The 27,188-nt window shown below is 47.1% G+C and overlaps 1 protein-coding gene across 1 annotated transcript in view; it reads left to right on the top strand.

The window, feature by feature from the left end:
• The window catches only part of ADGRD1 (adhesion G protein-coupled receptor D1), a 113,064-nt gene that overhangs the window by 9,376 nt on the left and 76,500 nt on the right, over positions 1 to 27,188 (top strand). The window contains exons 6-13 of the mRNA XM_088175854.1: positions 850 to 1,098; positions 4,704 to 4,768; positions 5,787 to 5,942; positions 7,664 to 7,723; positions 8,445 to 8,556; positions 9,748 to 9,858; positions 11,509 to 11,584; positions 14,949 to 15,090. Coding sequence (XP_088031980.1) covers positions 850 to 1,098; positions 4,704 to 4,768; positions 5,787 to 5,942; positions 7,664 to 7,723; positions 8,445 to 8,556; positions 9,748 to 9,858; positions 11,509 to 11,584; positions 14,949 to 15,090 — 971 coding nt within the window. The remainder of the gene's footprint in view (positions 1 to 849; positions 1,099 to 4,703; positions 4,769 to 5,786; positions 5,943 to 7,663; positions 7,724 to 8,444; positions 8,557 to 9,747; positions 9,859 to 11,508; positions 11,585 to 14,948; positions 15,091 to 27,188) is intronic.

The raw sequence follows: 27,188 nt of genomic DNA, 5'->3' as shown, positions 1-27,188 counted from the left end.
GGGGTTCCAGCTGTGCCTGCAGTGGAGTCCTGGTGGGCTTCAGTGGGTTCCTGCATGTTTAGATGGAAACAAGAGCAAAGAATGCACATTAATCCCTGGCAGCTCCCAGGATATTCCCAGGCTGGTGGGCTGCTCTCTGCTGCCTGCTCAATTAAGGCTTTATTTGGTCACTCTCTAACTGCTCTTTGCTGCTTTCATGATTCTGTTTTCTGGTGAGTGTCAGCTTTTCTCTGCCAAGCCATAGCATTAATAAACATGTTGGTATATCACATATCTCACTGTGTGTTGCTGGGAGCACTAATATCTGCAACCACTTCTGGTCTTTTGGTAATGTAAAGGGCATTCAATAAATATTTTTTTGCCCTCGTTTAATTACCTGTATGTTGTTAAAATAGGACTCCTGGTAGCAGCCTCATACACCTTAATGAATCAGCTTAGAAATCTTATTTTAAGAGAAAAGCTGCAAATGGCAAGAATAATTCACACGTTTGTGGATTATCCAGTCCAAGTGAAAATTAATCTTGTGTTTTCTGCCTCTCAAGCATGACAAGGAAGCTGTGAGAACTTGTGAGTGGTTTATTTGCTTCTTCTCCAGCTCTTGCAGTCTCGGTGCTGCTCTTGGTGAGCTGAGCTTTGAGGCAGTGGTGAGAAAATCTCAAATCTTGGCCAGCAGCAGCCAGAGGTGGAATTTTCTGGAGCTGCAGTGGGGTCAGGTTCAGGCAGAGCTGCCAGGCAGCGTGCCAAGGCAGGGGCTTCCCCAGGGGGGTGAGGATTAATGGGCACAGCATCAGCATCCCATGGGTGCCCAGCGGGGAGCTCTGCCCACAGCTCTGCTCCTGTGCCCTGCAGGTCCCTACTGGACTCACATTCTGTTCACCTGGCAGTCCCGGGAAGGGCTCAAGGTCTATGTCAACGGCACCCTGAGCACCACGGACCCTGCTGGCAAAGTTTTCTACGACTACGGCGACGGCAGCGTCCTGGCGGGCAGCGAGGGGCAGGCGGGCAAGCGCTGGGTGAACGGAGCCTTCGACGAGTTCATCATCTGGGAACGGGCCCTGAGCCCCCACGAGGTGCAGCAATACTTCACTGCTGCCGTGGGTGAGTGTCTGAGCCCCAGCAATTCCTCACTGCTGCCCTGGGTGAGTGTCTGAGCCCCAGCAATAATTCACTGCTGCCGTGGGTGAGTGTCTGAGCCCCAGCAATTCCTCACTGCTGCCCTGGGTGAGTGTCTGAACCCCAGCAATTCCTCACTGCTGCCCTGGGTGAGTGTCTGAGCCCCAGCAATTCCTCACTGCTGCCCTGGGTGAGTGTCTGAGCCCCAGCAATTCCTCACTGCTGCCCTGGGTGAGTGTCTGAACCCCAGCAATTCCTCACTGCTGCCCTGGGTGAGTGTCTGAACCCCAGCAATTCCTCACTGCTGCCGTGGGTGAGTGTCTGAGCCCCAGCAATAATTCACTGCTGCCCTGGGTGAGTGTCTGAGCCCCAGCAATTCCTCACTGCTGCCCTGGGTGAGTGTCTGAACCCCCAGAAGGTGCAGCAGTTCAGGTTATAGGGTTACAGGTCATTCACAGGGTTATAGGTTATAGGGTTACAGGCTATAAGGTTGCAGGTTGTAGGTTACAGGTTACAGGTCACTCCCAGGGGTGCAGGTTACAGGTTGTAAGTTACAGGTTATAGGGTTTCAGGTTACAGGTTATAGGTTACAGGTCACTCACAGGGTTGTAGGGTTACAGGTTGTAGGGTTTCAGGTCACAGGTCACTCCCAGGGTTACAGGTTATAGGGTTACAGGTCACTCACAGGGTTATAGGGTTACAAGTTATAGGGTTGCAGGTTGTAGGTTACAGGTTATAGGTTACAGGTCACTCCCAGGGTTACAGGTTAGAGGTCACAGGTTAGAGGTCACAGGTCACTCCCAGGGTGCAGGACGTGTGCTGGTTTACTGCTCTTTGCTGCTGAATGTCACTTTAGAGGCAGAAGGAGTCAGGGCTGAGTGTCCCTGCACGTGCAGCCTCTGTGACAAAGACACTGACCCACGTTGGTTTGGCTGAAATGTGACAGAAAATGCAAAGAACCAGGCTGAGAAGCCAGGCCAGCAAACCCTGCCAGTGCTTCTGTGGCTCTGCACAATTAACCTTGGACTACAAGGAAGGTGTTAATTGTGAGCAGCAATCAGAAAACATCCACGTGGAATAAATGGGCACCCAGAACATTCTGCTGCTCTGGGGGTTTTTACTTTTCAATGGTTCCCAAGAGCCAGAGCAATTACCCCATACCCATCTTATCCCAGGATTTCTGCTGTGTGCCTGGGAATGAGAATGTCTGTGTTTGTACTTCCAGGTTTGATTACACCAATCAAATATGTACAAAATGTATTTTATAAAACAATTAACATATAAGCTAGTTTATGTAGAATTGAAGTCCCTGAAAAAGAAAACCTTCCACCTATGGGTACATAATGAAGTTATCTGTTTGATTTGCCACAAAAAAACTTGTAGGAATTTCCCTTAAGTTTTTTTTATTTTAAAAATTTTTTCCTACTAAAGTTGTTAAAACTTCTGATTGGGAGAGTATTAATTTGGTGGTCATTTGACACAGGAAGTAACTTTAAAATCTTTAAAAAGTTTATAATGCTCTGGTCACGGTGGAAAAAATGCTTTTGTATTTGGCTGCTGTATCTTTGACAACAATGGAGGGTTACTACAACAGTGCCCAGCTCAGAGCTGCCATTAATCACCCTCTGTGATTAATGCAGCTCCACAGGAATGCTCTGCTGCTAAACCAAGAGCAGCAGATTTTCAAATTGCCCCAGCTGATCAATATGTGTGCCCTTCCCTGGCAGGAAAGTGAATAAAGTGAATAAACCCCCTGGGTGCTCAGCACCCTGTGCCCCCACCCTGCAGCTCCCCTCTCCCAGGAGAATTTATTTGGAATAAACCCTGCCCAGGGCTCCAGCTCCCACCCTCCCTCTGTGCTGTGCCTTGGGAAGGTTTTCCTGGAGCCCCAAATCTCTGACTGCAGGACATCGATGTTGGGGCTCCCCTCTGGCACCTGCTGGGCCCTCCAGTTCCCCTGGAACCCAAAGTTTTTGGGAGTTGTGCAGAATTCTGCCTGCATCCCACCTTTAATCCCCACTGATTCCTAGGAGGCTGCTTAGCAAAATTCTGATTTATTCCTTGAGGTGTTCATGCCATGAGCTTCTGGGAGTTTCCTGCAGCTTTCATGGCATCCATTGCTGTGTTGATGGGTTTTTTCCTAAACTCCCATTCACTGCTTTTCCAGCATCAGGAAATATCAGAATGCCGTGAAAAATAAATGTATAGCCTCTCCATTGAAAGTGAAGTTGGATGTGTCTTTTCCAGGAGCTTAGGAATTCAAATGTAAAGGGATTTAAATGCCTGGTATATATATTTTTTTAATTAGTCAGAAGAATTCCAAGCCAACATTGCTTTAATGTGTTTTGGAGCAATTGAGAAACGTGGCAATTTAGTTTTTGGCTTTTCTCATTAAAAGAATAGACTGATTGGATTTTATAAATTTTCCCAGTTAATGTATGAAATTAGAATGTTCTCCGGGGAAGCAATGGGTATTACAATAGTAATCAACATAGAAAAGAAAGGTTATTATATCTATTTATTGATTGTGGAGGATTTCTAGCAGGGTTGGAGCAGGGTAATGTGCTTTGACATAAGAAAATAGAACACCTTGGTTTGTAATTGAATGAATGTTCGTGTTCCTTTTGGATCTGGGAGGGAAATGGCTCCTGTAGGTGCAGCTCATGTTGGATTGCACTGAAATTCCTTGCTGCTGGCAAATAATAACTCTTGGTAAGATGTAGATTAGAAGAAAAATTTATTTCTCTATCACAAATGACTAATAAATTGCTTTGCACAGAAAGGAATCAATATTTTTAAAATGGAGCAACTGGAAGCCATCCAGGACCGAGTTTATTCTTTTCTGCCAAACCATCTCTGCCGTGCCCATGTGCTCATTTCCACCCCTGCCCTTTCATTTGAGGCTCCTCAGTTTTGCTCAGGCACTGGGAGCATTTCCACTGCTCTGAATGCTTTTCAGAGGTTTAAATAGCAGAGATTTTCTGATGTGGAAAAGCCTTTCTGAGCTTGCCTTTGTGGGTGTGATTTTTGTTTGGCATTTGGACAATCCAGACCCAAATGTGAGTCTGGAGATGGGAGCTGAGGCTGGAACTCATTTCTGCAGGGTCCCAGCTTGTCTCACAGAAAACAAGATCTTCCATGGAATTGTCAGAACTGCCCAGAGATCATTTTTTATTTCTGATTTTAAAACCCAAACCCTAAAGAATTTCTGTAAATGCTGGGGAAAGGGCTGGAGGAGAAAGAGGGATGTCAGTGTTGTAATTGTACATTGACTTTTTAAATTGAGATCTGACACTTGAAATTTCCTGTTTGCAAACAAAGATTTAAGTGTGTAAGACTTCAACTACTGCAATGCTCATCTGTAATAAGAAGATGGAATAAAACTGATGAGAGAATCAGAAAATTACATTTTTTAAAGGAGGCTGTGTGGCTGCAGTACTGCAAATAAATAAAATCCACAGAAGAGCAAATCTGTTGCTTCCAGTTAGAATTGATTCAGCCTGGGGAGGGAATATCTCTACAGAATTATGTATCTGATATAAAAAAATCCAGATTTGTTAACACTCTCCTTTGTGTTTGTATTTCCCCAGGAGTGCAAGTTCTGCTTTCTTCAACCCTTCCGTGGTCCCTGCTGACATCCACCACAAAGCCCGTGGTAGGACCATGGCAGAGCTCTGCCCACAGGGGCAGAATGTGCCTAAATCCCAGTCCCAGACTCTCCTCCCTGCTTCATTCTCCTCAATGGCACTTGTTTGCATACCTCAGTTAGAAATGCTTTTGGATATGCATAGGCACAAGTTCCAGCTACTGTGGGAAGATGGGAACACAAAGGAAATTAATTGTAAAATAAAATATTTACTACGTTTAAAAGGAAAAAGAAGTAGCAGCTTCTGAAATATTGCTATTAACTTTGAGAATATAGGAGGCTAAAAACCACTTTGATAATTTTTCCTTTTGTTTCCTTTAAAATTAGGAAAAAAAAATCCCACCACAATAAGAAAATTGGCTTCCTTCTGTTTAGTAGAAGTATAATGAAATAATGAAAACTGATTTTTCATATGGAGAATGCAGCAATTACCTGTTGTGCTGTGTTCTCACGTTCTTGCTCTCTGCAGTGCCAAAGTTCTATTGCTTTTCTGTCTTCTATCAGATCTTGTTCACAGAAACCTTTTCTTTTCCTTTTCCCTTTTTTCCTTTTCCCTTTTTTCCTTTTCCCTTTTTTCCTTTTCCCTTTTTTCCTTTTCCCTTTTTTCCTTTTCCCTTTTTTCCTTTTCCCTTTTTTCCTTTTCCCTTTTTTCCTTTTCCCTTTTTTCCAGGTGCTGGTATCCATAGGGGATATTTGGGATATTCTGTGCTGGCTCCTGTCTCTGCTGGTGTCAATAGGGATAATTTGGGATGTTTTTGCTGGTCCTGTCTCTCCCGGTGTCCATAGGGATAATCTGGGATGTTTTTGCTGGTCCTGTCTCTCCCGGTGGCCATAGGGATAATCTGGGATATTTTTGCTGGCTCCTATCTCTGCTGGTGTCCATAGGGATAATTTGGGATATTCTGTGCTGGCTCCTGTCTCTCCCGGTGTCCATGGGGATAATCTGGGATATTTTTGCTGGTCCTGTCTCTCCCGGTGTCCATGGGGATAATCTGGGATGTTTTTGCTGGTCCTGTCTCTGCTGCAGCTCTCCACCAACGCCTACCAGCCCATCATCAGCGCCCTGAGCCAGGACTGGAGGAGCTCCCCGAGCCCCAGGTCCCTGCTGGGGCACCTGCAGAACGTGTCCCTCAGGCTGCCCGGGGAGTCCCTGTCCGAGCACACTGCCCAGAGCCTGGCCGAGGTGAGTGCGGCTCCCAGGGACACCCTGGCCCTTCTCAGAGCCTGGGATCTCCAGGGCAGCTGGAGAACAAAGCTTGTGCTCATTGCACACACGGGAAAACAGGGGCTGCTTTAGGGGGCAGCAGGAGTTGAGCAGCAATCAGAGGAAAGAGGTGAAATGTCTCACTATAGTCCCTGAAAATGTCACTTTATGTCTTTGGACCCATCGGTACCGATGGAGGAGGAATTGAGGGGCTGGATCTCCTCTCCCAAATAGCAATGACGAGAAGGAACAGCCTCAAGTGGTGCCAGGAGAGGCTTAAATTGGGTCTTGGAAAATTCTTCCCTGAAAGGGCTGGAGCAGCCTCCCAGGGGAGCGCTGGAGTCGCTGTCCCCCCCGAGATGGATGAGAGGAATCGATTTCATCCAGGTTAATGCACAGAGGGGAGAAGCGAGCAGGGCTCAGTGTGAGCTGAGCCCGGGGGCTGTGGGAAGGGATGGGCACCGAGCCCCCGCTGTGAGCAGCAGGAGAAGCCTGAGCTGCAGCGATCAGCTCTGCTCAGCCTTCCCCGGAGCAATTCCAGACTGACAGGGCCGTTTAACTCACCAAAAATACAAATAAACCTTCTGAAAACGACAGGGACGGCAATCGAGAGACTCTGTTAAAAGCTTCGCATTTGCAAACTCTAAAGCTTGGATTTCACGGATCACAGTTTAACGTGCAGCAAAAGCCTTTCTGAAAAGCTTTAATGGGTTGTTTCCTTTGTTTTCCCGATAAATTTGTGTGAGCTGTGCATTGGCAGTGGAGCCCAGCCAGCAGAGCCGGCTCCCACATCGTGGCAGCGCTGTTCGGGTGCTGTTCCTGCTCTTTGTGTGCCCTGACAGTGATTTGCAGACAGACGTGGGACACGATTATCTTTAGCAGAGCTATTCTGGGAGTGAATACAAGCGAGTCCTGACTTTCCACACGAGCCTGTCATTTCCTGATGGATGGAGAGGCTCTGCATTGTCTGCAGCTAATTCTGTGCTGAGCTGCTGTGATTTTCTGTGCAGTTATCTCTGATTGTCCCACGCCTCACAGCGCAGGGAAATCTGATTTAAGTGATGTGCAATAAACTTCCTGATTACTGACACACGTTTTTAATGAATTGCTTTTGACAAATCTGACTTGGGTTTTGTTACGTGGTGTCACCCACATCTCACAGTGCAGCTTTACTAGACTCATTCTCTGAAGGCTTTTTAATACATAAATTTAAGCTGGAAACTTTTTTTTTCTTTTTTTTTTTTCCTTTTTTTTTCTTTTATTTTCCAGTGTAGTTTTCTGTGCTGCCTTTTCCCCTTGTGTGTGTGCCCCAGGGCTGGTTTAGGCTCAGCCCTGGCAGGGTCCAGGCCAGGATGAGCAGCACTGCAGTGTCCCTGCCCACGAGGAGATTTTTCAGGTCCCTTCCAACCCAAAGCCCTCTGTGATGATAAGAGTTCAGATAAAACCGGAGAGTGAGCTCAGTGCCAGGGTTAACTGCACCTGGGCAGGTACTCAGGGCCGGGGCTGCCAATGAAATAATTGTCACTTGGAGCAGTCACCCCCCAGAACACGGTGAGGATGCTGCAGGTGGGGGTGGATCTGTAGCTTTGTCATCTTCACACAAACCTGGAGGAAAATCCCAGCAGGGATCTGCCCTGGATCCTTGCCAGGGGATGTAGCTGATTAATAAAATAAATAATCGAGTTTTATTTGTCTTTTAGGCATTTTTAAAAGCTGTTGAAGACTTTATGTTGCTGTCTGACTGGATTGATGGAGCAGAGGTGAGGCAGTGGCCTTAAATGGGATTTCCTTCAGCTGCATAAACCCACAGGGATGGGAACAGAGCTGGTTATCACGATTATTGTGTTTGCTGTTTTAGCACTATGAATTATTTTATCATCTGTCACTGAGGAAATACCTGCAGGGTGAATCCAGAAGTTTCCTGAGTTTTTTGCTTGAATCTTAAGAAAGCACAGATTTCAGAGAGAGAGCTTTCAAACTGAGACAAGGAGAAGCTAAAGCACAGGGAGGTCTCATTGGAGCCTAAAATGCTTTTAAGACAAAAGGATGTCTAATTGATTTCAGTTCTTAGCATCAAATCCTTGATCATCTCTGGTCTAAATGGATTTCAGATAAAATAGATTTCCTTTTTACTGAAACTTGCATTAACTCTGAGATTTTATGAATCCACTTTCAGCCTGGAGGGTTTAAGTAGCTTTTACACGGAGGAGCATTTAAATAAAGATGAAAGAAAGGCCAAGCTGTCGTGTCTCAGCTCGTGCCACCAATCTTTATATGTTGTCAGAACAATTCTGCCCAGCTGCTGAATCCCGAGCACACCTGGCTGTCAGGGGCTGTCAGGGGCTGGGGGAGCAGTCCTTGGAGCTGCTCTATAAAAGAGCAATTTGGGGAGTGTGGCATCAATCCGTGTGACCCCCCCGTGCCCAGGGGCGCTCCAGCTGTGCCCAGCTGTGGCACTCACAGCCCTGTCTCCCTCCCCAGACCCCCCAGGTGTTCAGCAGCCTGATCCACACCATCGACACGGTGATGGCTCACCTGTCCCAACACCTGCACGGGAACTCCCTGACCCTCGAGGGCTCCTCGGCTGTGGCAGGTGGGGCTGGGCAGGGCTGGGAGCTCTGATCTCTGTGTCCCCAACCCTCCTGTGCTTGTCCTTTCCTGTGTCAGTGTGTCCCCAACCCTCCTGTGCTTGTCCTTTCCTGTGTCAGTGTGTCCCCAACCCTCCTGTGCTTGTCCTTTCCTGTGTCAGTGTGTCCCCAACCCTCCTGTGCTTGTCCTTTCCTGTGTCAGTGTGTCCCCAACCCTCCTGGGCTGTCCCTTCTGTGTCAGTGTGTCCCCAACCTTCCTGTGCTGTCCCTTCTGTGTCAGTGTGTCCCCAACCCTCCTGGGCTGTCCCTTCTGTGTCAGTGTGTCCCCAACCCTCCTGGGCTGTCCCTTCCTGTGCTCTCTGTGTCCCAAACCTTTTTGTGCTTGTCCCTTCCTCTGCTCTCGGTGTCCCCAACCCCTCCTGGGCTTCCCCTCTGCAGGAGGAAAGCAAACCCCATCATTTCCCTCTTTATTTGTTTTATTTGTAGGGAGATGTCTGTGCAGTCAGGCTGGGGCTGACGGGCTCTGGCTGTGCCTGAGCTTCCCTGAGGTTATTTGGGGAGGAATTCAGAATAAATAATGTGTGAGGGTCTGGGTAGTGCTGTGCTAATGGAGTTAAAGGGTCTAGAGCTCAAATGCAGCCCGTGGGGAGGTTTGGGTGCTGGAAAATCTTAATCTGTGAAGGGTTTTCCAAGAGACTGAAAATGATATAAATAGTTGTGACCTTTCTGGAGAATTTTATTTTACTGCAGGTTGGCATCTCAGCATTTCCTCTGCATCTTTGGATGCTACAGGTGCCCGAGGTGTTTTATTTGTGTGTTCTGGCTGCTGCTTTGCCTTGTGGAGACCCCTCTGAGGGGTGAATGAGCATTCCCAGCCCATCCATACCTGTCTCCCTGCTCACCTGGGCTCCCAGCACTGAAATGGAGCTGCAGTGGCAGTGGCAGTGCAGGAGTTGTGCTCTGCCCTGGGAGCTCTGAGCCTGGCTCAGCTGAGCCTGCCACAACAGCAGCACCCAGAGCTCTGCCATAAAACACCCAGGTCCAAAAGGCACTGCTGGGCTCGGGGGTTTTTCCCATTTTCTGCAGTCTGGGTTGGAGGGGCAGGGGTGCAATAGCTCTGAGGGAGGTCAGGGTAAGCAGGCAGGGAGCTGCAGGGGTTGCTGATGTGCTGATGTGGTTTTTGGGCTCTCACACAGATTACACCGTGGTCAGGATGAACCCCCAGACCCTGAACGTGTCCCACTATCGATTCCCATCTCGAGGGCAGAGTTATATTTCCATTCCCAGTGAGGCTTTCCATGGAAAAGGTAAGGAAAAGATTAAAGGGAGAAATGTGCACAAGGTATCTGAAAATGATTTGGCTTTAGAGCAGGTTTTGGTTCACTTTATTTTTGCAAGTAATTGGTTTGATCCCTGTGGATTGCACTGGGTCAGAGGAAGCAGCAGTGGTCCTGTCATACTAATGAGCAATTAATGTGGTGGAGTTTTCATAGCAGTTGAATTAATGTTGAATAATAGAGCTGAGCAACAGAGACTCATTTAATTCTGACACATTTTTACATCAGAGAAGCCATAATTTCATAATTATTTTCTTTAATTATCTGAACTGACTATTCCTAAGGAATTCCAGGATGTCAGATCAGGTATTAACAATCCCTTCATGCAAAATTGTCCTTTTGTATAAAATTAAACTATAAAATGACAGGTTTAAGCAGCAGCAGCCACAGCAACAGGATGAAGATAAAAACTAAACTGATGGCAAGAAGGCAGAACTCAGAAATCCATACCTACGCTAAAATTTTAAACATTTCTAAAAGAAACATGGGTAAAATCTGCACCTTTCATCGAGGCCAAAGTAACTTCTGAAGTTAATTATCTGTGCTTCACGCAGAGATTGAAGGAACCCATTTACAAAAACATTCACCTCCATCCTCAAATCTTTGGAAATCTGACTTTCCTGCCCTAAATCCCAGCCCCCCGAATTTCCTGACCTGTGCAGGAGAGGGATGGGCCCTCCCTCCCTCCCAAAGTGCCGAGTTGGCTGGAAATGCCCTGCAGTGAGAAATTCTCTGGTAATTACTGATCTGCCTCCCTGATTGCTGGTGACAGCTTTGTTTCCCTGCACTGGCAGGCTCTGGCTGCAGACTGCAAATCCTCCCAGGTTAGAATAACTGGAATTGCAAACCAGCTGGTGATGCCAAAAATAGCACGAGAGGAGGTTTTTCCCTTCCCACTTATACATTTCCTCACCACGCAGATTTTCTTTGATTTTCTTTGATTTTCTTTGATTTTCTTTGATTTTCTTTGATTTTCCAGAACGTTGTCATGCTTTGTATCCTGAAATGATCCAGGGCAGTAAATGCTTTATTCTTTTCCACCTAAAGCTCACTTCTGAGCAATTTCTACTTCTACTCTGTCCAGATGAGCTAACCTAAAAAAATCTGTTATTTCACCTTGAAGAGCTGACACTATAAATACTCGGAGCCCAACAAAAGGGATGGTAAAAGACATCTGTGTGGCTCAGTGAGAAGATCCTCATCTGTCTCTTCACTCAGATGCTGGAGAGCCCAGAATTTCCTGCAATGTGGGCAGCAGACAGCCACTGGGGCTGCTTGCCTGCCCTGAGCTCCAGGTCCAGTGCAGGGCTGGGGTGGCCCTGGTGGCTCCCAGGCAGGCACTGCTGTGTCTGTCCTGCCCCCCTCTCTGCTGCTGGGCTTTTCTGTGTTATAATTGACAGCTGCTGGCTCTGGAGGTGCAGCACAGACGTGCTTGTGTTTTCTTTGGGTGTCTGTGCTGTGTGCTCACACTCCTCCCTCACCAGAGCAATCGGAGCTGGGCTGCAGGGATGGGAAGGGCAGTGTAAGTCAGGGCTGGCCATTAACACAGTTCCAGCCCCAGGACAGAAGTTCTGCTGCTCAGGACTGCTCTGAGGACTGACCCCTGTTCCCTCTCCCCAGCCTGGATCACCATCGTGGGCCTCCTTTACCACAACATGCATTATTTCTTCCATAACATCAACCCTGAGGACACCAGGTGAGTACCTCAGCAGGTACAGGCTGTTGATTACCTGGTGACACTCCTTGGAGCAGTCATGTCTTTATCAGCTGTAAACAAATGACAAGCCATAACCCTGGCCCTGAGTGCAGTCATTAACCAGAGACAGCTCGGAGTTTACATTGTGTTTTATTTTAGGTTGCAATAATAAAATAGATTCCCATAGCGACATGTTTGTCTTTCTTTGTCTTCTCCTTCCATTCATCAGATCTGCTACTAGAATTTCATAATTTAATCTGGCTCATAAAAGGAAATTGCATTTTTTTTTCTCCTAGCACAGATGAAGATAAAGCTTGCACTTAAATGAAACAAGAAAACATAACACTCCTCTTTAGACAAAATCTGAATCCTAACCCTGGAAACCCATGAGGGTGGTTTTATAACAGGAGACCAGGCAATTCCTTAAAGACCTTTTGCTTTATGTCCTCCATCAGTGAAATCATTAGCAGATAAGATAAAGTAAAAGCAGATCTGTATGACCCCGTGCAGCACAGCTCCAGGGCACTCCTGCAAGGCCATTGATGCCAACATTACACAGCCCTTGTAAGCAAATGTGGGGCTGTTTTCATCTCATTTGCTGGGGCTGTGTGGATCAGTTTACACTGCCACTCCTTCCCACTCCGAGTTCTGCTGGGTTCTTCCTGCCAGCAGGAAAGGAGCAGCATCCCAGCCCCAGTGGGTGCCAGGGATTGTCCCTTCCCTGCCAGGGATTGTCCCTTCCCTGCCAGGGATTGTCCCTTCCCTGCCAGGGATTGTCCCTTCCCTCCCCAGGGATTGTCCTTTCCCTCCCCAGGGATTTTCTCCCTTCCCTCCCCAAGGATTGTCCCTTCCCTCCCCAGGGATTTTCTCCCTTCCCTCCCCAGGGATTTTTTTCCCTTCCCCAGTTCCTGGGCTCTCCTTTGTGACCCTGGGGGTGAAGAATCCCCTCCCTTGCTCGGCTGATCCAGATTGGATCTCAGTGCAGATGGATCACACTGAGATAATCACACAGTGATTCCTAAATGACATTTCCAAAGCAAGACAAGCCGTGCTCTTGTCTGCCCTGCTCTCCCAAGGAAAGGACTCAGCAGGTGCCTGCAAGGGAGCTTGGCCATCCCTGCAATATTTTGTACTTCCATGAAGAAAATGAGGCAGTAACTTATGAGAGCCTGTGCTCTTCTAAGAGGAGGATCAATGCAATTTATTAAGGTAATAGGATGTAATCTCAATTTTTCAAAGGGAGAAAGAGAATTTAAATGATCCTGACTTAGGCTGAGTTTAGAAAACACAACCAGATGAAAGCTGCTGCATATCAGAGCTCTGTTCTAATGCACTGCCACAGACCCTGCTACAGCAAATGGAACAGAAATGTAATGTCTGAGTGCATTCCCTGGAATCTGTGGGGCAGCACAGCCTGCAGATCCATCCCTGCTCCCCTGAGCTGTGTTTGTTTTCAGCACTCATTTGGAGAATGAGGGTTCTGCCCTGTCACAATCTTAAACACAAGGGAGAAGAAAAGTTTCCTGGATTTCTAGAATTAATTCAAATTGCTCGTAATGGTTGAGTATGTCATGCACTACAGGATGATTCCATAAAAGTGTAGCTGCAGGTCTGCCCAAACCAGCATCCAGAAAGGCAATAATTCAGGGAATGCTGCCTTTGCAATTTTTCCTCTGTGGAACCAAACCCCAGGTACTCAAAGATGCTTTAAAAATAACTGTGCACTTCTCTTCTGCTTGCTTTTCTTTTTTGTGCCCTACTATTACAACTTTTTTGCTTACTTTTCAGTAGAATAATATTTTTCTCAGAGTAGTTTGTTTTAAAGGATTTCTTTTGTGTTCCTTCTACCACTGGGCTATTTAAACACCTGTAATTTGAAACTTGACCTTTTTTTTTTTTTTTTTTTTTTTTGTGGTGGGAAAACCAAAACCAAAACTCTTGGAGCTTTTGTGCTGTACAGACAGATGATTTCTATTTTCAGACTACATAAACAGCAGTTTCTAAGGGGAGCAACTTTTGATTCTTTCCCCAAGGAAAATGAAACACAGCAATGTTCTGAGCCCATTGTGCTCCTGCTCACAGCTGTTTGTGTAGATTGGACCTGACACCCCGGGCCGAGGTGAAGAGAGGTTTGTGCAGGCACAGAAACATCAATTCCTGGAGATCTGGCACACTTCAGATCCACCACATTAAATTGAAATTTAAAACAAGCAGATAAAGGGCGTGGAGAAAGCACCCATGCTCTGAATCTGTGTGGGAGAAACCTCAAAATGTTGGCTCATGGGTCCTTGTCCAAACTTAAATTTGCCATATCAGGGTAGCAAATTCTGCCTCCAGATGAACCAGTTCCATTCCCGTGCTGGTTACTGGGAGCAGAAGTGATCTCTGATTCTGAGGGAAAAGTTTTTCCAGGTCAGAACTCAGGGGTTGTGCTAAAGGAATTCTGTTCTGTGACCCTGCCAAGGAGCTGAGTGGAGGTATTTGAATGTCTGACATGAGTTTTTTGGTCCTTTTTTTTAAAAAATAAAATAAGAAGCCCCTGCAGGCAGGTGCTGGGTGTAAACAAGGTGGTTTTTCATTTGCTTTCAAACTGGTCCTTTCCAGTGCTGGGCTATGTTTGGAAACCCAGGCTGGTTTATTCACCAGGGCTCCAATTTCTGGTGGTAAAACCCATTCATCCACCTGCAGGGCCAGATGACAGCAGCCACTCGATCCTGCACAGTTTGTTACTGGGAGTGTAAAAAATTCTACCCTGAAACCAAACGCACCTCAGTTACCCCTGAATGTGTGAAAATGCCAAACTCATAAGTTTTACTTTCAAATAAGGGTCCTTATGTACTCCAAAATTATTTCCCACTAGAACTAATGCATTTCCAGGACTAATCACGATTTAGTCACGTTTGTATTGTGACTTTTCTGACAAATCTAACTGGACATCATCTCTTTTTCAGGCTCAAGCTGTAAACCACTTCTAAATACATTCCCATGTTTATGTGCATTTTGTCTGTGTGTCTCCCACTGATTCACCTGCTGGATCAGCCAGCCTGAAACCCCTGTGAGTTTCCTCCTCACCCTGCTCAGGCATCGTTTAGATCCCTTCACAGGGTTCTCTCTGATTCCCTCAGACACTTTCAGCAAGCTTTGTAAACCTTTGCAAAGAGGAGCAGAGTGAAGGGGAGCCTTTATCCAGAGCTGCTCTCTATAATTTGTAGCCATGGCTTCCAGTCCTGTAGGATCCTTTGGGGCCAGACCTTGCTGCCCTGGAGGAATGGGAAAAGGAGGTGCTGTGTTCCTTTGTTGTTCTGGATAAATTAAAAAGCCAGTTGTTAATTCTTCTTCCTCAATGTGTTTATTTCTTTCCAAGGATTGCTGAAGCTGCTGCCTACAAGGGTTACATGATCTCAGCCAGCAGTTACCTCATCTCGATCAAGGTGGAACCTCTGCCCCAGCTGTCCTGCAACCTGTCAGGGTCTCCTCTGCTCAGCATCCAGCTCAGCCACAGGCTGGTAAGAGAATTGGGAATTGCTGCTTTGGGCTGTGCAATGCTCTGGGGGCTGGGATGATTTATTTGTATTTCTCTCGTGATTTTTTTGTGGCCATTTTTAGTAGTAATTCAGTTGCCATTTGTGGCTGCAGCTTTATGTTTTTTCCCACCGTTGTGGCTCCTTTTTCCCCCAAGAGGCTGCAGGGTGCTCCTGCTGGAGCAGGAGGTGAAGTGACTGATGCAGTTTGAGTCCTTTGCTTCCCTGTGCTCTGGGAGTGTTTGTGCAGCCTGGGATGAAATGCTGCTTCCTCACTGCAGTGTTCCACAGCAAGAATTCACTTGTGGGTTTTGCTTTTTGATCTCAGTCCACACTGAGATAACTGAGGGGCTTTGGTGGTTTGATGCCAGTGGGATGGAGGAGAGCTGAGTCTGAGCTCTGAGAGGAGGCACTGCAGCATCTCTGACCCACTTACAGCCTCGAGTGGGAGTGGCAAGGAAAGACTGAAATGCTTCAGTATTTCCTAGAATACATCTCTTAGATGTTCTTCTGAATATTTTATCATATTTTGCTTTAAAAGCTGTTCCCAAGCCAGTTTATCTTCTTTCTGTGGGGTTTTTGATAAAGCTGCAGCAAGCCACAGGAGGAATGCCTGGGAGCCAGGAGTGAAGTGTGTGGCTTGGCTGAGTTTTCAAACTGAGCCCTCCTGGATGTCCCCAGGGGCCTCTTAGGTGTGGGCACTTGTGAAGAGTGAATTTTGTGTCGATCGTTTACAAAATGCACTTTGCTTTGTTCACCCAGCAGTAAACACTACCAGCTGTAGTTTTGATGATTTCCTAGGAGGCTCTCGGACAAACCTTTGCTCTCTCTCCTTTGCTGGGGCACAGACAGGAATGTTGCATTTATCTCCCTGTGTCCCAGGCAGCAGAATCCCTGAAATGAGGGCTGGGCACAGGGGATCGTTCCCTGCAGCAGGTTCGGGGCTTGGGAGGCTCAGAGCCCACCGAGGCCAGCCTGGGCTTTAGTCTGTTGTTAGATCTGATTTCTGTTTTCTCTGCTGTTAGATCTGATTTCTGTTTTCTCTGCTGTTAGATCTGATTTCTGTTTTCTCTGCCTTCTCTCTCAGAGCTCCTCTGGCTCATTAGCAATGCAATCACAATGTACTTTGAATTTGACAGGGAGGCTGCTTGCCTCTGACATCTCCAGCTTTCAGAATGTAATTGCTCATTTGGCTTTTAATTAATGGTTCAGTTTACCATTAAGGAGTGGATGAATAGATGATTTGAGTGTGGCCACTCTGGCCCAGATCTGTTCTCCTGTACACTGCCTTGCCTCCCATGAATCCTGTGGAATAATTTTGAACAATATAAATTTAGACAACTGTAAATTTACTTAAGGAGATGACTTAAGCAAGTTTACAGAAGTAAATTCAAGTGAATTTACTTCAGCAGGTTGGGAAATGGCTGCGTGTCCCTGGAAGGTTTCAGCTGACAGCAGCACAGATCCTGGCTGATATTACCTCACTCTGAAGAGGTTTCCTTTGCTTGAGTAGGGCTCCTCATGGAATAAAAGTAGAATTTAGCATGTAAAAGGAGTTCTGGCTGCCAGATCACTGTGTTAAAGTAGGTGCTTTAAAGAGTAGCAGTCAAGTTATTTATCCGAGTTTGTGATTGAATAATATGTTTAAAAGCTGGCTTGGAAACCTGTTTTATTCATTAAAATACTGCAGTAATGGCAGAAACATTTGAAGTGGATACCATTTCATTCTTACAGCTGCTTGTTTGTTCCACATAATCTTCTCAGTTTAACAGAGGAAAGCGTAATAAGGAAAAGTAAAAAATACCAAGTCCAAACAAATAGTTTTTCTTTATTAGAGTCTGACTTCTTAACTCCTCTCCTTCTAATGTGTGTAGGGAAAACGCCAATCACTGAGTAAAGCTGGAATAAACCAAGTCTATTTTAGGAAATAGTTACAAAGAGAACGCCTGTGAACTGAATATCACCTCTTGAAACAAAACTTCACAGAGCATTTATCATCCCACAGCACTGAAACCTCCCCTTAGGCCGGGCTTCCTCAAGCTCTGTGCATTGCTCACACTGCTCTGACAAACTGAGTACATTTCTCTCTCGTTTTGAAGCACAAGTTATTCCAAACTGGGACTAATGCCTAAACAATGAGGGAAAGACACGGGGAATATCTGTGTGTGATGTGTCAATCATCAGTGATGGAATATCTGTGTGTGATGTGTCAATCAGTGATGGAATATCTGTGTGTGATGTGTCAATCAATGAAGGAGGGATACAAGAATATCTGTGTATGATGTGTCAATGGATGAAGGAGGGATACAGGAATATCTGTGTGTGATGTGTCAATCAATGAAGGAGGGACACAGGAATATCTGTAAATGGTTTATCAATCAATTAGGGAATATCTGTACATGATGTGTCAATCAATGAGGGAATGGTACAGGAATATCCAGAACTGATGTGTCACTCTATTAGGGAAGGACACAGGAATATCTGTCCATGGTGTGTCAATCCATGAGGGAATATCTGTCCATGGTGTGTCAATCAGTGATGGAATATCTGTCCATGGTGTGTCAATCAATGAAGGATGGACACACAAATATCTGTAAATGATGTATCAATCAATGAGGGATGGACACAGGAATATCTGTCCATGGTGTGTCAATCAATGATGGAATATCTGTCCATGGTGTATCAATCAGTGATGGAATATCTGTCCATGGTGTGTCAATCCATGAGGGAATATCTGTCCATGGTGTGTCAGTGCTGCCTTTGCAGTGACCCCCGTGGGCAGAGGCTGTGCCCAGCCTGGGGCTGTGCAGCTGAGAAATCACCTCGGAATGAATGAAATCCTAATTTTAATTCAGGGACCAGGGGAGCAGGCTGGGCCCTGCTGGGTGGTGTTGGCTGCAGTCACTGCACAGTCTCTGTCTACAGGGAACAGATTTCACTTCTCTTTTTCATCAGCAACATTTTGCCTGAATTAAGTCCCCTAAGAGACAAAATTTAATACCCTAGATTGCAATAGTCAGTTGTTACTCGGCAGCACTTCAGGGACAGATGGACATTTTTTAAAATGTAAATGTAAAGTTTTTTTGTAATGTAAATGGAGATTTAAAAAGTGGTGATGCTCTGCTCTTCACCAATCCAGATGAAGTACTGTGTCCAGCAAAAGAGATCCCAGAAATTAACGGAAATCCACTCAGAAATTAATGGAAATCCACTCAGAAATTAACAGAAATCCACTCAGAAATTAACAGAAATCCACTCAGAAATTAACCGAAAACCACTCAGAAATTAACGGAAATCCACTCAGAAAATAACAGAAATCCACTCACACCTCCAGGGCGTGGGGGGGATGTGAGGATGATGATGGTTGGAGGCTGGAGACCACCCAGTCTGGACCTGTCCAGATGTTCTGTAGTGAGGCAACAGAACATTTTGTAAAGTGATTATCTGAAAAAAGTTCTGCTTCCAGCAAGATGTTTTTCATAGCAGGAGCAAGTAGAGAAGAACTAAAACATTTCACTTCTGAGATCCAAGAAATTACAGCACAGGGCAGAAATTTAGAAGAGATGAGTGTCAAGGCTGAAATGCAGCACGATGTGCTCTGGAAAAAGCCCGAAGGGGCAGCAGAGCAGGAAATTGTGTCCAAAGCAGCGATATTTTGTATAACCCATATGGACACACAGCACTGACTGTGGAGCACCAACCTGGATTTTTGCCCATGCTGAAGTTACATTTTGACACTCTTGGGGACAAAGTAGCTGTGAATTCTTGTGTTTCGGAGCAGGGAGTAAATGCAGGCGTGTCTGGGACAGGGAGGGCACAGAACTGCGGGAGGGGACAGAGGGGACAGAGGGGACAGCAGGGCAGCAGAGAGAACACGGCCTCACACCTGGAACAGAACCCCTTGTGCTCTCAGCCGCTCGCAGTTTTCTCTTTGCAGAAGGGGAACATGTGCAGCTGCAGTTTTGGAGAGCCGTGAGCTCCTGGCTGTTGCACTTTCTCTGAGAGTCCTCACACGAAGATGAGATGCAAATTGGGAATTCTTAACGCAGCTGCTTTTCCCTCAGGTGTAGTTCGGGGCAGTGCCACTTCAAGGAGCTGTTTGGGTTTGGGGAAAAGGCATTTTTAACTCAGATACCGCGAGTCAGGACCAATGCAGCCTTGCTCCATCTCGGTCCTTTGCTCAGCCTGGTCCATTTTTACAAACACGGTGCTTGGGGATCTGCCTGACCCTCAGCTGTTCATCTTTCCTTCCAAATTCTTGCTCTCAGTCATTTAACAGCTGCTCCTCTCCTGGTTCTCGAGGGGCTGCCTCTGCTCCTGCACTGTGTGCAGAGAGGGCTCCCCATCAGAGCCCGGTGTCACCTCCCCATCAGAGCCTGCTGTGACCTTCCCTTCCTCCTGGGCTCTGCCAGCTCCTGATTATCAGATTCTGATTGTCAGCTCCTGATTATCAGATTCTGATTGTCAGCTTCTGTCTGATCATCAGCTTCTGTTCAATTATCAGCTTCTGTTCTGATTATCAATTTCTGCTCTGATTACCAATTTCTGTTCTCGATTATCAGCTTCTGCTCTGATTTGCAGCTCCTTCCTTTGCCAGTTCCTGCTCTCCTGTTCTGTTCCTGCCTCTCCCGAGCCTGCTGAGTCAGGAGCTGTGGAGCAGCACAGCACCAGGACATTTATTCATTTATTTATTTATTCCCTGAGGTGCTGCCGGGCAGGCACACACAAACCTTCCCCATGAACTCTGCCTCGTTCGTTCACAGCAAAGTGTTCCTCGTTTGTCTCTTGCTCTTTTCCTCACTTTTAATGAGACTTTTAATGGGACTTTTGCCTTTAAAACTCACCCAAACCTCATCCTTCTCTCTCCCTTTTCCCTGGGCATGCAACACCCCGAGGTTTGTTTAACATCATTACTGATAAGAAAATAAAATAAGGGAAGAACGTACACAAATATTAGTGCTACCATGGGAGAGACAAATCGATGTGGAGCCAATTAATTTTTATGGCAAGTTAAGTGTTGGCTAATTTATATATTGATTGAGGAAAAACAATGAATCTTGCCCACATCTAGGGAACAAAGGTATAATTTTTCACTGGATGGACTTTGACAGAGAGAACTTGACTAAAATACAATTAAAACTGTGACTCTTGCAGAATGTAGCACAAATAAGCAAAAAGAAAAAATAATAATACGGGTCATGATTTTAAAATCAATGCAAAGTTTGGCAATTTGTTACACGAGTTCAATCCTCGCTGTAAGGAATGCAGGAACTCCATGGAGCTCACATGAGAAATGAATGTAACTGCAGAGGCTTTTCTTGCTTCTGGGCGCCTTTAAAACCCCAGCGGTCACGATGATGAAACACAGCACCTTTAACAATACAGCGGGGGTTTTCTATTGTCAGTGCTGTTAACAAAACCAGCCCAGAACTGATTTGCTCGTGGCACCCGCCTTTGGGAGCGCTGCTTTAGAGCAGGCAGCAAAGAGGACGAGACGTGGATTTGGGGTTTTGTTCCTCCGGGCCCCTGAACTCCTCTCCTGGTGGAAACCATGAGCAGCAGGAGCAGAGCTGGGCTTGTTCCAGCAGGAATGTGCAGGGTGGGGAGGGATTGTCCCTTCTTTCCCAGAGCAGAGCTGGCCAGAGAGCTGAGCCAGCTCCCATCGCTGCCCTGCAGAGCCTCACAGGGACCCCGGGCAGAAAGCCCTGCTCTGTGCTCGGGGGGCTCTGGGCAGCACAGCCCAGCTCCCACAGGTCTGGTCTGACAGATTTTACAGGTTTAATCGGGCAGATCTCACAGGTTTAATCTGTCAGATCTCCCAGGTTTCATTTGAAGATCTCCTCGCAGGTTTAATCTGCCGTTCCCTGGGATGGAGCCCCAGCTGCTGCAGGCATTGCTCGGGGCTGTGACCCCAGGACAGCAGGGTTAGGGTGCAGGGGTGTGCTGGGACAGCTCTGGGAAGGGTTTAGGCTGGAATCGGTGCCTGGTGCTGCTGAAGGACATTCAGTCAGGAGCTTGCAGACCCCCGGAATCCCTGAGCTCCAGGATTTTGTGCTCATGCTGAGCCAAGAGCTGTGAAATGAATGAACCCTGGGCAGTGAGGCTCCAGCTCTGCTCAAACTGGTGATGCCAGCAGGAGTTTGGGGGTTGCTGGGAGCTCCTCAGGAGCCTCCCTCAGTGACAGGAGGGAGGGGGAGGCTGTGCAGGGCACTGGGAGGGGGCTGTGATGGAGCCAGGGCTGGCACAAACAGCTCCAAGCTCTCCCATCCTCACCCTGCAGCCCTTTTCCCTTTTCCATTTCCCCTTTCCCATTTCCCTTCCCCTTTCCCCTTTCCCATTTCCCTTTTCCCCTTTCATTTCCCTTCCCCTTTCCCCTTTCCCATTTCCCCTTTCGCCTTTCACTTCCCTTTTCCCTTTTCCCTTTCCCTTTTCCCTTTTCCCTTTTCTTTCCCAGTGTGGCTGTCAGGTAGGGAATGCATGAACTGACTGCTCCAGGAGAATTCTAATTTAAAAATCTGCAAGGAAAAACTGTCCTGTGGCACTTTAGATTGGTTCACACTAAACTGTGTGTGAGTTATGCTGCTCTTTGTCAGCATTTTTTACAGGAGACTTGTTATTTGCCTGAGGATGTTTTAAATAATTTCAATAGCAAGAACTCCAGGATCCAGCACTGTCTGTATTCTTCATTCCTTGTTTCTGTCTGCTATGATAATTGACATCAAATACAGCTTGAACAGCCAGCAGAAGAATAAGTTTGGAGAAGGCACCAGACACACCAGGGAATTTAATTTTCCTGAGTGATTTTGTAATTATTCAGCTACACTGATGAAATTTGCTGATTCCCATTTGTTATTAGGGATGACAATTCTACCCTCAAAAAGTTTTGGAATTGCAGATTTGAGAGAAAGCTTTTTTTGTTTGTTTCTTTGTGGGTTTTTTTCACCTCAACCTAAAAATAAGTTTTCTTGATTTTTGCATTTGGCAGACAAATGGTAACTTTTTTAGGAGCACTACTTAAAGGCCTCAGAACTGAATTGATTTTTCCCTGTCAAGAAAGTCAGCTTTGCAATGTAATGCTATTAATTTGCACTCTGACTAATTAAAAGGCTAGGACAGTATTGAATTTTTCTTCTAACCTCTGATTTCTCAGTTTCACCTTCTATGTAATGGTTGTTCTGTGATTCATACAAAAGCTTTCCCCTAGATTTATTCAGTGTTGAAGTCCTGATTTCCATTGATTTTGATACATGAAACTCTTTGTATTGACGAGATCTATTTTCTAGTCAGATGCTTTTGTTTGTTCTTGCTCAAACTGGAGAGAAAACATCAGAATAGAAATGGGCTCAGGCTTTAGTTCAGGTTCTCCCATGGGGTCAGCCAGCAGAGCTCCCACGGGTGAACACAACGGTGCCAGTGTGGACTAAGAGGAGGTTCCCAGGTTATTGAACAGCCACTGCACTTCCAAAATGGCCCAAATTTTCCAAAATGTGACTGCTGCAAAGCTGGGGAGCCCTGCAGTGGAAATGCACGGTGACAAGGCCATTATTTCAGAGTGGCACATCAGAGCCTGCAGGCTCTAAGTGCAAGTGGAGCTGTTTGATGGATGGGGAGCACGCAGGGAGGAGGGTGAAATGTTCCCTTTCTTGGTCCTGCCCTGCAGGGCTCTGAAACTGTCACCAAGGAGCTGTGACAGCTCCACGTGTTCCTCCCTGGCAGAGCAGCTGGGCTTTATGTAAATCCCTTTGAACAGCAGAAATATTTACATTGAAAATCCGCCAGCAGTGAGACAAAGTGTTGGTGGGGAGAAGGAGGCGTGGGCGAAGGGAGGAAAGCACCCAGGGGATAATCCAGTGTAGCACAAGGAAATCCAGCACAAAGCCTGGTCCTGCTTCAGAGCAGCACAGCTCTGCTCTGGGGAGCAGCTGCAGTGTGAGAAAAATGAGCAGAGCTCTGATCCTCTGGGAACTGAGCTGGGAACCTTTGGGAACTGAGCTCTGATCCTCTGGGCACTGAGCTCTGATCCTCTGGGCACTGAGCTGGGAACCTCTGGGAACTGAGCTCTGAGCTGAGCTCGAATCCTCTGGGCACTGAGCTCTGAACTGAGCTCGAATCCTCTGGGCACTGAGCTCTGAACTGAGCTCGAATCCTCTGGGCTCTGATCCTCTGGGCACTGAGCTCATGCACAAGGACCAGGGGCTGGCAGGTTTTCCTTCCAGAGCCTGGAGTGGGGCTGGGGTCACTTTGTGCTCCCTGGGTCACAGCTTTGATGGGTTCAGTGATGCTGGGCTGGGTTCAGTGATGCTGGGCTGGGTTCAGTGATGCTGGGCTGGGTTCAGTGATGCTGGGCTGGGTTCAGTGATGCTGTGCTGAGTTCAGTGATGCTGTGCTGGGTTCAGTGATGCTGTGCTGGGTTCAGTGATGGTATGATGAGTTCAGTGATGCTGTGCTGGGTTCCGAGGCTCAGGGAGGTGCTCCAGGCATGGCTGCACTCCTGCCAGGCTGGGCTGGGGGCTGCAGCAGGGCAGGTGGAGGCTCCTGGAGCCGAGGCAGGGGCAGGGCACAGCTCCAGGGCTGTGTGTGACAGGGACAGCCCTGCCCTGGGCATTTCCTAGCAGCACAGAATCTTCTGCCCCCTTTTCTTTCACGCTTTTCTCTTTAGGGCCAGGATGCACAGGGCTGAGAAAGCAGCCTGGGAGTGGCCAGCTGGGGATGAAATGGGATGTTGTGTGCAAATAGCTCAGTATCAAAGTCCCACCAATTCCTCTGAAGGCAGCGTGGAGGGAACAAGCTCCTCCAAAATGTGTTATCAACACTGATCACTTATTTCAAGAAACGAGTAACCTTACACTTATCCAAGCACCCTGAGGTACGTGATGTCACTTTAAATCAGGCATTTCACTGTGAACCACACAAACATCAGACCCAAATATGTCCTGTGAACATGAAACCTGAGGAATGATAGAAGAATTTCCCATAAAAAATTTATAAAGAATTTGCAGAGACTTAGCGCTTTATTGTGGTAAATTCTGTACCCAAGGGAACAAAAGCAGAAGCTCAGTGTGCAGTGTATTTATATATTGTGTGTTTTGATTCTTCAGAGTCTGCAGACTGTTGATTAGCTTCTTTCTTCCCTCAATTTGAGTATTTTGTGTATTCCAGAACTAGATTTACATATTTGAGCTCATTCTCTGGCTTTCTCTTGAGGAAAGTTAGAACACAGTAAATATTGTCTAAAAAAAACCCCCAACCAACCCATAAATATTCTTCCACTTCAGAAAAAAAAAAAATTAAGTTTGCTTCCTGCAACTATCCACCAGCCAGCAGAAAACAAATGTACTGGCAAGAATATTTAGCAGAGCAGCAAATTTTAAGTGGTTACAGAAGACTGTTCCTGGAAGGCAGACTCCAAAAAGGAAATGTGACCTTTTTTCCTAGGTATCTACTATTTTTTGGATGTTTTATACACAATTGCCTGACTCTGTCTTCACTAAAGATATGTCAAAACACTTGGATATTACTGGATTACAATCAGTGATCAAATGTTTCGAGGTGATTAACCCACACCAGGACTCTGTGCCAGGGCTTCTCACAGGTGCTTTTCACTTTCTGCTGCACGCTTTCCATGCTGGCCTTTGCTGCTGTGCAAGTCCTGTAGAGCCTGATCTCATTTCTTTGTGTCTCCGTGTCTCTCTGTATTTTCTTTGGTCCCTTGGGAAGTGACATCTCAGTGTTTGCCCGGGCTCCCCGTGCAGCCATGGGGAGACACCAGCTCTGCCTCTCACACCAAAGCGATTCTCAAAAGGTTTTGGCTGAATTTTTCCTCCTTGTCTTGATGGATAAGGGAACCTGGAGCAAGAAAGTCCAGATTTGCTCAGCAGTGCCAGGGGAGCTCCCTGCTGGCAGCAGCACTGAGGGGCAGCAGAGGGGATCCAGAGGGGATCCAGTGAGGATCCAGAGGTGCTGGTCCTGCCTGGGGGAAAGGCTGCACAGATGAGCTATGGAGATTTATATTTGTATTGACAGGAACTTGGATTGGTAGCTGAGTAAAACTCGCCCCATTTTGGATTTTCTGTAGTGTGCAGTTTTTCAAGCCTAAGGAAGGCATTTAGAAAAACAGAGAAAGAAAAGTTAAAAGAGAATGATACTATAAAAGTCCTTTATTTTTTTCCCCATATTCCTTCTTGCATGACTGAACTAGATTTTATATCTTTTGATGATATCACAAATGTGACATTTCAGCTGAGAGTGATAGAGCCCTGAAAATCCAGATGTGTTCTGGAAATCCAAATGTATCCTGGGAATCCAAATGTGTCCTGGGAATCCAGATGTGCCCTGGGAATCCAGATGTGTCCTGCTGAGGGCTCAGGGAAAAGGGGCAGGAGCCAGGCTGAGCTGCAGTGCCAGCAGGGAATGCTGCCCTGGCTCTGGCAGGGAAGGGTGAGGAGCAGGGAAGGAGCATCCCTGTGCCAGTGCCACCTCTCTGTGCCAGTGTCACCTCCCTGTGCCAGTGCCACCTCCTTGTGCCAGTGCCACCTCTCTGTGCCAGTGTCACCTCTCTGTGCCAGTGCCACCTCCTTGTGCCACCTCCCTGTGCCAATACCACATTCCTGTGCCAGTGCCACCTCTCTGTGTCACCTCCCTGTGCCAGTGTCACCTCTCTGTGCCAGTGTCACCTCCCTGTGCCACCTCCCTGTGCCAGTGTCACCTCTCTGTGCCAGTGTCACCTCCCTGTGCCAATACCACATCCCTGTGCCAGTGCCACCTCCCTGTGCCAGTGTCACCTCCCTGTGCCAGTGCCACCTCCCTGTGCCAGTGCCACCTCCCTGTGCTGCTGCTGCTGCTGGGCTGGCTCAGCTGCCCTGGGGGGTGGCTCAGCCACGTTCAGCTTTGGGCTCTGAGGCAATATTTCAGCACAGGAGCAATATTTCACATTTTGTACACAATATCTCCCGTGGCAGAACCTCTGCCAACTCCAAGAAAACATAAGCCAAAAATAAAGGTAAATTTCAGAGCGCTTGGAAAAAAAATTGTGCAGCTTAAACATATGTTCTGATGAGAGTCTAAGTAGCTTATATTTTGGGAACTAAATATAGATAAGTGTATTCTAGTGCACTCCATTTAATTGGAGAGCAGGGCAAAGCTGCAGCTCAGTTCTCTATTGATGAAAATGGATGTGACACTGCAGATCTTGCTGGCAGAAGGACAAATGTGGTCGGGACTTGCCTGCTGTGCTTGGGCAGGGTGTGCTGCTGCAGCCTTGGCCTCTGCCCTCTCTGTGCTTTGGTTTTGGCGTGTCCCTGACGAGGAGGACTCTGCTGGGTGAGGCTGAAGGCTGCCAGGGGAGCCCACAGAGCCCGGCCAGAGCAGGGCTGGGTCTGGCTGCAGTCCTGGCTGGCCCCTCGCTGACAGCACATTTCTCCCAACTGATAATACCTTGTCGTGCCAGTAACTTTTTATAACGCTCATAAAATTCCTTATTGCTGTGGGGAAGCATTCCTGCAGTGTGGGCAGTGCAGTGATCACTTTCAGATGTCACTGAGGGCTGGGACAGGCTCCCTTGCCAGCCCTGTGCTAACTTTGCAGATTTTCTGGGCTCGGAGTCAGGAAGGAGCAGTTTGCAGAGCTGCAAGGAGGAGGGTGCAGACCCCACCTGGGATATCCTCACAAGCCTCCAGGCAAGCCTGGAGTCCCTGTCCTTTGTTCCCTCTGCCATAGCCAGAAATGCAGATCCCAAATGCCCATATCAAACGGCCAGCCCAGCCTGCCGTGTTATTTCATTTAAACTCGCTCTGGTTTATGATTTCAGCCTTGCCCTGCATTCCTCTGGTACAATATGTGTAAGCATTTTCCAGGGTTCGTTCTGTCCTGCTGGTGCCAGCTACAGAAACTCCAGACTTGCTGGAAATGTGGGCAGGGAGGCAGTGCCAGGCTGCAGGGCAGTGCCTGCTGCTGCCAGCCCAGGAATGCACTGGGGGAGAGCACCAGAGATGGTTTTTGTTATCTCTGGAAACGTGTGTTAAACAAACTAAACACAGCTCAGACATCACCGTGCTCAACTCTGCCAGCTCTGGGTGGGTCAGGGA

The sequence above is a fragment of the Sturnus vulgaris genome, chromosome 19, assembly GCF_052056855.1.
Source record: "Sturnus vulgaris isolate bStuVul1 chromosome 19, bStuVul1.hap1, whole genome shotgun sequence".
In the NCBI taxonomy this organism is placed as follows: domain Eukaryota; kingdom Metazoa; phylum Chordata; class Aves; order Passeriformes; family Sturnidae; genus Sturnus; species Sturnus vulgaris.
The sequence above is the reverse complement of the archived record's forward strand: the minus strand, read 5'-3'. Positions and strand labels throughout refer to the sequence as shown.